The sequence below is a fragment of the Lithobates pipiens genome, unplaced genomic scaffold, assembly GCF_037356315.1.
Source record: "Lithobates pipiens isolate NorthernLeopardFrog02 unplaced genomic scaffold, aLitPip1_a1.2 Scaffold_10, whole genome shotgun sequence".
NCBI lineage: Eukaryota > Metazoa > Chordata > Amphibia > Anura > Ranidae > Lithobates > Lithobates pipiens.
The window spans coordinates 58,427,315-58,437,288 of NW_027507686.1; the positions used below are offsets into that span (position 1 = coordinate 58,427,315).

The 9,974-nt window shown below is 42.5% G+C and overlaps 1 protein-coding gene across 2 annotated transcripts in view; it reads left to right on the forward strand.

Annotated features, from left to right (window-relative positions):
- LOC143930869 (inactive hydroxysteroid dehydrogenase-like protein 1) overlaps nt 1-9,682 on the forward strand; it is a 29,052-nt gene extending 19,370 nt beyond the window's left edge. For both annotated transcript variants that reach the window (XM_077455526.1, XM_077455516.1), the window contains 3 exons: nt 2,499-2,944; nt 5,133-5,360; nt 9,034-9,682. In XM_077455526.1, coding sequence (XP_077311652.1) covers nt 2,499-2,944; nt 5,133-5,360; nt 9,034-9,138 — 779 coding nt within the window. In that variant the 3' untranslated portion in view covers nt 9,139-9,682. The remainder of the gene's footprint in view (nt 1-2,498; nt 2,945-5,132; nt 5,361-9,033) is intronic.
- The last annotated feature ends 292 nt before the right edge of the window (nt 9,683-9,974 follow it).

Here is a 9,974-nt window from a genome sequence, read left to right on the forward strand (position 1 = left end):
GAAAGCAATGATGTTTGTGCCCAGTCATGGCTCATTGTTCATAGACCCACCCCACACTATAAAAGGTTCCTTCACAGAGCAACCATTTGCAGTGTAACATTGGAGTGGAGCTAGATAGAACAGGACTCTGTTCATTGCTACTATTGAGTTAGTGTACTATAGTGTGCTATTGTGAGTGGGAAGCATCAGTGTAGTATGAATATAGTGATAGTGCAGCGTGCGTGTAGTGCGACCTTCTTTTTTTACTTCAGTGTCAGTTTATTGTGTCAGGGCAGGTTTACTGCAGTATATTGAAGTGTGTCAGTTTAGTATGTCAGGGCACTTTTACTGCAGTATCTTGTAGTGTGTCAGGGCACTTTTACTACAGTATATTAAAGTGCACCAGTGAAGTTTTACTGCAGTAGGGGAGAACACTGGTAAACAACAAATTGGCAATGGCAGGTATGTTCTCCCAGTTGAAGCGTATTACCAAGTTGGCTCCAGTGATGATGAGGATGGAGGACATGATGATCACTGCCGTGACCTGGGTGCCAGATAGAGCAGAGGAGGAAAGTGAGGGTGAGGCAAAACCCCAAAGAGGCAGCCATCATGAAAGTTTAGAGAGCAGCCATCCTATTCTTTCACATTGTGGAGCTGTTACCTCCCGGCCCACTTCCCAGCTGTCTGGGCCTTTTTTAGGACGTGCTGGCAATCACACTGTTGCAATTAGCAAACTTGGCCTCAAGCATATCAAGCATACCAGCATACCAGCCATTTGGATACCACATGCTTGACAAGGCATTTAATCTCTCACCACTCAGCCCATTGGCAAGAGCACCTGAAAGCCACACAAAAGGGATGCAATTCTGCTCCTCCTCACTCCTCACCTTTCAGGCTTACCCCCGCTATATTGCATGACCTCTCAGCAGACTCCATTGACAGGGATGATGGTACAGCGAAGGGTGTCACAGGTCCTTGCAGCACTTTTGTCAGCAGCACACCACCAGCTGCAGCAGGCTAATCTCTTGGGCAGCTGCAGCGAAAACCAAAACTACAGTCACTGCCATCCACATGCCCAGCATCTAAACTCCAGCTTGTGCAATAAAGAAAGCTTGCATGGAAAATCAATTTAAATGTATTTTTTTTTCTTTATAAATATCAGTTTTGCTGCAGCAGGTTCTGTACACAGTACAAATGCGCCACGTTATAGGTAGACTAAGGGGACACCCCCCCCTTGACACTATATTTAAATAAATGTATACATTTTTATTGTTTCACTTTAAGCATTGGTAAATCACTGCTCACTTACAAATGATCTTTTTTACAAACTTTTTTCATTGATACATGTCCCCTAAAGCAATACCCGGGACCCCATACCCTTTTTATGCCCAATAACTTGCATATAAGCCTTCAAAATGGGCACTTTTGATTGATTTCTCCAGTTCTTCAATAGGGTTCGTTGTTGGGCTCTGAATTTTTGCAATGTTCGAAAGTTCTAAGATGAACACACCCGGGGGGGGGGGGGGGGGGCGGGGTTGGGGGGATTTGGGTGTTTGGCCCATCTCTATTGGCAAGACTTGCCTTGACTTATTGAGAAGTCACTATAATTGGCTGGAGTCCTCACGTTAAATCAGAGAGGTGTATACAGAAATATACTATCTAACTCCCTTCAAGAAATGACTACCGGCTACACCTTGTTGTAATAGTACTTGTGAGAGAAACTGACAACTCACCCCGGGATTGTTACTGATTATTCAAGATGGCTGCCGTTCTTTATTTTCTGAGGTAATGGTGGCACCCTGTACATAGTTAACTCTTGAGCCCTGCACCCTGTATGTAGCACACCCTTGAGCCTTTTACCCTGCACATAGCGCAATCCTAAGTCCTGCACCTTGTGTGCAGTGCACCCCTGAGGTGTGGACTTTACGTAGGTCACTCCTGGGCCCTGTAGCCTGTACATAGCATACTTATGATTTCTGAACTCTATACGTAGCTTACTTCTGAACTCTGTACTCTGCATGTACAGTGCTCCTAGACTTTGCACTCTAGATGTAGTACTAATGAACCCTGTACTCTGTACATAGCACACGCCTAAACCCTGCACTCTGTATGTACCAACCTCCCAGACACTGCATGCTGTTCATATCACACTCCTGAACCTTTCCCTCAGTATGTAGCACACTCCTGAACCCCGCAGTCTGTATGTAGTGCATGCCTGTGCATAACACAGTCCTGGTATTTAACAATGTCTTTTTAAAACCCTCTAAACGTTAGTCCAATTTGGCCACACCCTCTCTTTGATATGGTGTGCTCTCCCGCTGCGGGGGGTAGCGTGTGGAGGGGGGCACGGTTGAGATCCTGCACCTATTCACTGAGAAAAAGGGCCTGATGATGATGATTATTATTATTATTTGTTTTCAATGTAGCATCAGCATGTCCACCAGATTATTTTTGTGTATTTTACCACAACTTAATGCAGTCTCTATAAATCACTGCAGTTCATCATTTATTTTCCACAGGTGCCACAGAAGGCATTGGTAAAGCATACACAGAGGAGCTGGCAAGTCATGGTATGAACATCATCCTAGTCAGCCGCAACCCTGAGAAGCTTAAGGATGTATCTGAAGCCATTGCTGCAACCTACAAAGTAAAAACTCGCTTCATAGTGGCTGATTTCAGCCTGGGGCGTGAAGTCTATCCTCATATTAAGGAGGCTCTGAGAAATGTAGAAGTGGGTATTTTAGTTAACAATGTTGGAGTGTGCTATCATTACCCACAGATCACTACAGAGGTTCCAGAAGACAAACTATGGGAGATCATTAATATCAATATTGGAGCAGCTGTCATGATGGTTCATATAGTTCTTCCAGGGATGGTACAGAGGAAGAGAGGAGCCATTATTAATGTGTCCTCTGCATCTTGTTGCAAACCCTGCCCTCTAATGAATATTTATGCATCTTCCAAGGTAACGTATCTACCTGACTAATTGTGAGCACATTCCAGAAAAAGTAGAAGTATAATTTACATTTTATATGTAAACTTGATCATTGTAGTCTCATAAAGGCTTTAGCATGCTGATTTCAAAAGTTCTTTTATTTTAATTATGCAGCTTTCATTAAAAATAATACCTGGTGATCCTGCCATGAAGGTTCCTATATAGGCACTTTATGTACAGGGTAGGTCCCAATTGTTCTTGTGTGTTGTCACCATGTATCAAGCAGGGTACATTTTTTTTTTTATTGGTTGAACAGATGGTTTTGTGTCTTTTTTTTAACCTCACTAACTATGTAACACTGCACATGCATGTTCCACTGTGGTAATGATTAGGAAACGCACAGAAAATGACCTGCAGCAGTTGCTGTTAGCATGCATGTAGGCAGTAAGTGGTTGTAAAGAGGCTGCCAGAAATCAACAGTAAATATATGTAACAAAGGATGAAATAAATGTTAAAACAGTATTATTTTTTAAAAGGCGATTGCTTTTGATAAACAGTGCTTTAGCTAATTCAATGTCTTTCATTTAGGGTTTACATGTACTTTAACTATTTCAGCACTCAGGACGTACATACAAATCCTGCTCCATTTGCTTCTTCCCTGGTCACTACAGTCAGTGCAAATGTTACCTGAAACCAGAATTGATTTGCACTCTGTATGTAGTGCACTCCTGGACCCTGCACACTAATGAACCCTGCACACTAATGAACCCTGCACTCTGTACATAGCACACTCCTAAACCCTGCACTCTGTATGTACTGACCTGCTGGACACTTCCAGGTTTTATTAGCTAGGGGAGGTCAGAAAACAGAAGTTTGCTTGTTATTCTCACTGCTACTAAGCGACTCTAACCATGCTGGGTCCATAGGCGGGACAGCGAAGCCAGGAAATTTAATGGTTGAATAGGTAACTATTCCAGTGTCTGTGGGAGTGATCCTTTCCATTTAAAAGCCAACATTTGGCTTGTGAAGTTTACACACATTCCTTGCTGCTATGTCAGCAGTGTGTGTAAAAGCCCCCTACTGCTGCCTGCGCAAGCCTTAAGTTGGTGGCATCAAAGGGGGTAATCAGAAGCAGCATAGGACAGAATATACCAATCAGACCTCTGACAGATTCCTGTGAGGATAGAAGAAATGATGCTATCACATATGGACAAGTAACCTGCTAAAGGTACATGTTTTTACTGATCTGCTGAGTCACAGTAATTATTTTTTCTGTTCACAGACAAATTAAGTATAGGGCTGTTTTTTGCATATGTGACCCTCAGTAATATAGCCGAGAGATTTGTAGTTTTGAATGGCGTAAGTAAGGGTTAGGATCATAATCAATTCATTGTTTCCTGTCCTTGGAGATTTCACTTCCAGTCCCAGGACCACAACAGGAAGTAAGACAAAATCTCTAAACCCTTGTACACGCGGTCGGACATTCCGACAACAAAATCCGTCTGATTTTTTCTGACGGATCTTGTCCAAAACTGGTGTTGCATACACACACGGTAGGACAAAGTTGTCGGAAAATCCGAACGTTCAGAACGTGATTACGTTTGTTCGTTGCGACTGGACTACGTTGTGGATAGTAGCCAATAGCTTTGGTCTCGTAATTTGATCTGAGTATGCGTGGCACTTTGTCCGATCAGAATTCTCTACAAACAATTGGACAAAGTCCGATCGGACCATGTTGTCGGAAAATTTTATATCCAGCTCTCAAACTTTGTTGGTCGGATATTCCGATGGAAAAAGTCCAATGGAGCCCACACACGGTAATTTCCTACCATGTGTACAAGGGCTAAGAGAAGGGAAGGGAAGACCCCCCCCCCCCCAGGACAACGGAAATGTAATAATCCTGACCTGTTCTGGTGACAACTCCAACATTTTGGATTTCCCATCTTCTGTCTCAGTGACAATGGCCAATAGGACAAATGCAGAAAGTTAATCCAGCTTTAAAAGAGACAGACATAAAAACATGACAGAAGTCATAACCCTTCCCTTTCCTGAACTTAAAAAAAAAAAAAGTGAAAATGTTTTACTATTTATACACTTTTGTTTCCACGGAATGCAACCTTTTTTCTTTTTGCATTTGACATACCTGCCATTGAGTAAAAGTATTTTATACAATGTATACCAAATCATGGTAATTTAGAGTGATGTTCTCTCTTTACAGTCTTTTATAGATCAGTTTTCTCGAGCTCTACAATATGAATATGCTTCCAAGGGAATCTTTATTCAGAGCTTGGTCGCGTATTTTGTAAAGACCAATATGACAGCATTTAGTACATTCTTGATGACAAAGCCATTACTTGTTCCTGACGCCAAGGATTATGTTCGTCAAGCAGTAAGAACCATTGGAATATCACAGAGAACAGCAGGACACTTGTCTCATTCTATCCAGGTGAGGATAATAGGATGTATAAGTAAGTACAGGACAGCATACTATACCACATTGGTATTGGGACAGGTTCCTCCAGTGCCAAAGGTAAAGATGTAGAACTGCACTCCACTCCTCCCCCCCCCCCCCCCCTCCCGGGCCACGCTGCTAATGCCATAAGCCATAAATACAGGACAGCATACTATACCACACCGGTACATAGACAGGTTCATCCAGTGCAGGAATGTAGAACTGCACTCCACTCCTCCCCAGGCCCTGCTGAAAATGCATGATGTAGAATAGTTGTATTCTTTGACCCTTGCTAAGGTTGCCCGTAGTTGGCATGGAGTGTTCACTCTAGAAAACAAAAGTACAAGCTGCTGCTCACCCGATACAAGAACTGTCAGTGCGGCATCTGTAAGGAGCTGTGCACTGTAGGCCGATCGTCATGTCATAAATGTCAGCAACCACAGTAAGGCACATGCGACTCTTTATTTCAATCCAGGATAAAATAGATATAAAGTTTCCTCCATGCTCATGTGTTTCCACCCTACACAGGCCTTATTCTTAAATCCTTTACAATATATCTGTGTCTCCCTCACTGATCCTCTCCTGACAGCGAAGTAGTTTATTACATTGCACCTGAGCTGAGTTGAGCGGATTGAAGGGGGCGTTTATAAATAAGATCTAATTGCCAACTCCTAATGCTAAGACTAAGGCCGGCCATACACGGTTCGAACCTCTGAGATCTGAACTATTAGTGGGCAGGCTGAATGTACCAGCCTGCCTGATTCACTTACAATTAGCGCAAGTGGCTGCTATAACTGCTAGCACTATTCACTGTCTTCCCCAGCGGGGACAGCCCCCCCCCCGCCATGGTTGCAGGAAAAAAAATTGCTCCTTGTATGGCTGGCCTAATGCCCGTGTAGGGCGGAGATGCATGAGTATGGCGGAAACTTTGCATATTTTTATCCCAGATTGAAATAAAGAGGGGTGTGTACTGCACATGCATGAACAAACGCTTGCTTTCTAGTTGGTAGGTAGAAGGCAGTTGTGCATGCACAGTGTGTATTTCATGTCAGCTTTGGGTGGATGGGCTGAAGAATGGGCATGTTGGAGCACCATGTGATAGCAGTAGCTGCAGCCAACTGGTGACCAGCCACAGATCTGGTGACATCAGGCCATAAGATTAATATTAAAAAATTGCACAGGGCCTAATCATCCTTGCAATGACCCTAAAACATGTGTTTCTGCAATGAATTGCTAAGCCCCTGCTCTATGGGCATTGTGGTGCCATTCATTGTGAATGGCACCCCAGTACAATATACAGTACAGCCAGATGCACCACAGTATAGCGCAATGCAAATGCAGCTCAGTTTACACAGGTCCTGCGTATAAGCAAGAATCTTGTGCAACCAATCTGTTGAAGTTGAGGTAAGTATTACGGACTTTAGTTCCACTTTAATGCACCGCAAACTATAGCTGACCATAGACAATTTGAATCTCTGCCAGTTCAGAAGTGACCAACTGAGATTCGAACCGTGTATGGACAGACTGAATGTACCCATGTCGATCGATCAATCAACTTGGGTACAACCAGCCTGTCAGGTTTTACATGCAATTATTGCTAGAGGCTATTATAGCCGCTAGCATTAATCACTGTGTTCTCTCGTGGGGACCCCTCCCCCCCACCAGGTGAACACGCTTAGTTCCACACGAGGGATTCCCCCATCAACACTGATTTCCTGCAACCCGTGGTTGCAGGCAGGGCCAGGACAAGGGGTGGGCACAGCTTAACATGACTGCCCTGGGCGCAAAGGTTTTCTGTAGTAATGGAAGCACCTTCCTTCTGTTACAAGGCTAACAGGAGTAGTGATAGCCGTCGTGATTTTGACTTCTGGGCGTAGGATCCCCTAAGCTTGCACAACATGAATGAGGTGGGGGGGGGGGGGGGCACAGCTTAACATTCTTGCCCTGGGCTCTGGATCACCTTGTCTGGTTGCAGGAAAAAAAATGCTCCGACTATGGCCGACTTAACTCATGCCATAACCACCGTAGAGAATTTAAAGAGTAATTCCACTTTTGTTGAGAAAAAAATATACTCCTCTGGGCGATCTATGTACATTGCAGCGATTTTAACAAACTTTGTTGCAGAGTCCTACCGTTTGTTAGTTTGTTTCTCTGTGTCCAAGTAAATTTAATGAGATTGATTTTCTAATTATCAATTTGCTGCTGCGCCTGCTGGGTTCTAATGAGGAAAGTGGCAGGGTCTGCATCATTTTAGTTGTGATTTCTCTTTGGGAGTATCTCATCAAAAATGACATTTTTTTTCAGAGGATGCCCAAAATCTGACTTTTTTCTTAGTGCAGACTCCTGGGGAAAATAATAATAATAAAAAAAACTTATAGCACAATTCCTACTGCAAATGTTAAACTTATTATATAATTGTATACACCATATTATATATATATATATTATTGCTTTTTTTCTCACGAATGTGTTATTACCCTTTAGGTTTGAATTAGCCCTTTTTTTTTGGCTTCAGAATGATATGGAGCTCTTATAAGAATGCAGCAGAGTGGTTAGCACATTCACCTAGCAGCAAGAGGGTTGCTGGTTCAAATCCCGACACCATCTGCCTGTGCCTGCGTGGGTTTCCCCCCACACTCTAAAGACATGCTGGTAGTTTAATTGGATAATGTATGAATGTGTGTTAGGGACCTTAGATTTTTTTAAGCTCCTTGAGGGTATGACCTGATATGCATGTACACTGTATATTTGAAGCGCTATATAAGTAACTCAAATAACTAAATAAATAAGGATGTTTTTCAAGCAATCCACTTAAACGCTAGGAAAAATACAAATCCTTTGACAGATAAGGTAACATGTATGTATTTAACAAATTATTTATCTTTTTTGTCTAGAGTCCAGCTTTAAGGCCCCTTTCACACTGGGGTGGTTTTCAGGCGCTACAGCTCTAAAAATAACGCCTATGTAGCGCCTGAAATAACCGGCCCATTTCACTCCAGTGTGAAAGCCGGAGGGCTTTCACACTGGAGCAGTGCGCTAGCAGGACGTTGAAAAAAGTCCTGCTAGCCGCATCTTTGGAGCGGTGAAAGGAGCGGTGTATTCACCGCTCCTAAACCGCTCCTACCCATTGAAATCAATGGGGCAGCATGGCTATACCGCCGGCAAAGCGCTGCTGCAGCGGCACTTTGCGGGCAGTTTTAACCCTTTTTGGGCCCTTAGCGGGGGGTTAAAACCGCCCCGCTAGCAGTCGCAGACCACCGCTAAAACAACGGTAAATCGCCGCAAAAAATATTGCCGCTTTACCACCGACGCCCACACCGTCCCAGTGTGAAAGGGGCCTAAAGCTAAAACTAAACCAAAGGTTTCCAAAAAACAGTTAGCATTCCTGACATGATGGGAATGTAACTGTCACATTTGCTTGTACTCTCAGCCAAATGTTCAAACCATCAAAAGGCTGGTGTCTAGCTGATCACATGTGCAGCACCATGGCAGTTGCAGATCAAACAGAGGCTAAAATTCCAGCTTCCTTGGCTGAAAATGATGGGGGAATTTAGTTTAAGACGTTCAATCAGATGCACATGCAAAAAATAAAAATAGATGAGCTTGCACTGCTGAGGATAAGCTGTTCTAGTAGAAAGTTGATTTTTGTTAACTTTTTTTCCCACAGTTATCGTTAACTTATTGGATTCCAGATCGGCTTTGGGCTTCCATACTTATCTTTCTTTGCAACATCCTTCGCAAAGAGCACAACCTCAAACCAGTGAAGTTATAAAAATCCACCACTCCAGTTTCTCTACTGTTAAATATGTTAAAGACTTGTAGGAGAGATATTATTCTACCTATATCTATCTCTTTAATTACACAAATGATATTGCATTTACATGTTTTCCTTTTTTATCCTTATTATTGGCTCTATTCACCTATTTTTTTATCAAGTGTTGTATGTATTTTCTTCTTCTTTTGTTATTATTACTTTCATGTCCATTGGTCATATGTAAGTGGTTGTGAACCATTAGGACCCGTTCACACCTGTGCATTCTGGGAAGGCGCACAGAAGCAAGTGTTTCTATGCGTCTTCCCAGAAATTAGTGAGAAATGCACGTTTACTACTAATTTGGTTATTTTTTATCAAAAATTGCAAATATATTATTTTTCATTTTAATGATCATTGTCTTGATTACATTTTACTAGCTAAAAGTAATGGTTATGGTTGAAAATTACCTTTCAATGTATCTTAGTAACCCTTATTTGAAATTATGTTAAATGTGCAACCTGAGTTAAGCTACAAGAAAATAATAAATAAATGATCAAAAAGCTGGGGTTGCTTTCTGGCTATGATAATGGTCACCTCCTTGATGTAAGGCTGCCTACCGACCTACAAGTGTAGTTGACTCTTCCTAGGCAGTGGGATCAGTTGAAACGTCCCTAAGCAGGATCAAAAATATTTATCAACTATGTAGGATGAGAACCTAAACCATCCATTCCATTCATATCCAGTGAAGGTAGGCCGTCACACTTTTTACAGTTGTTATTGGTAAAAAATAGAACTGAACTCTGGAAGCTTTTAGATAGTAGACAGAGTGCATAGAACTAGTCCACAGCATTGTC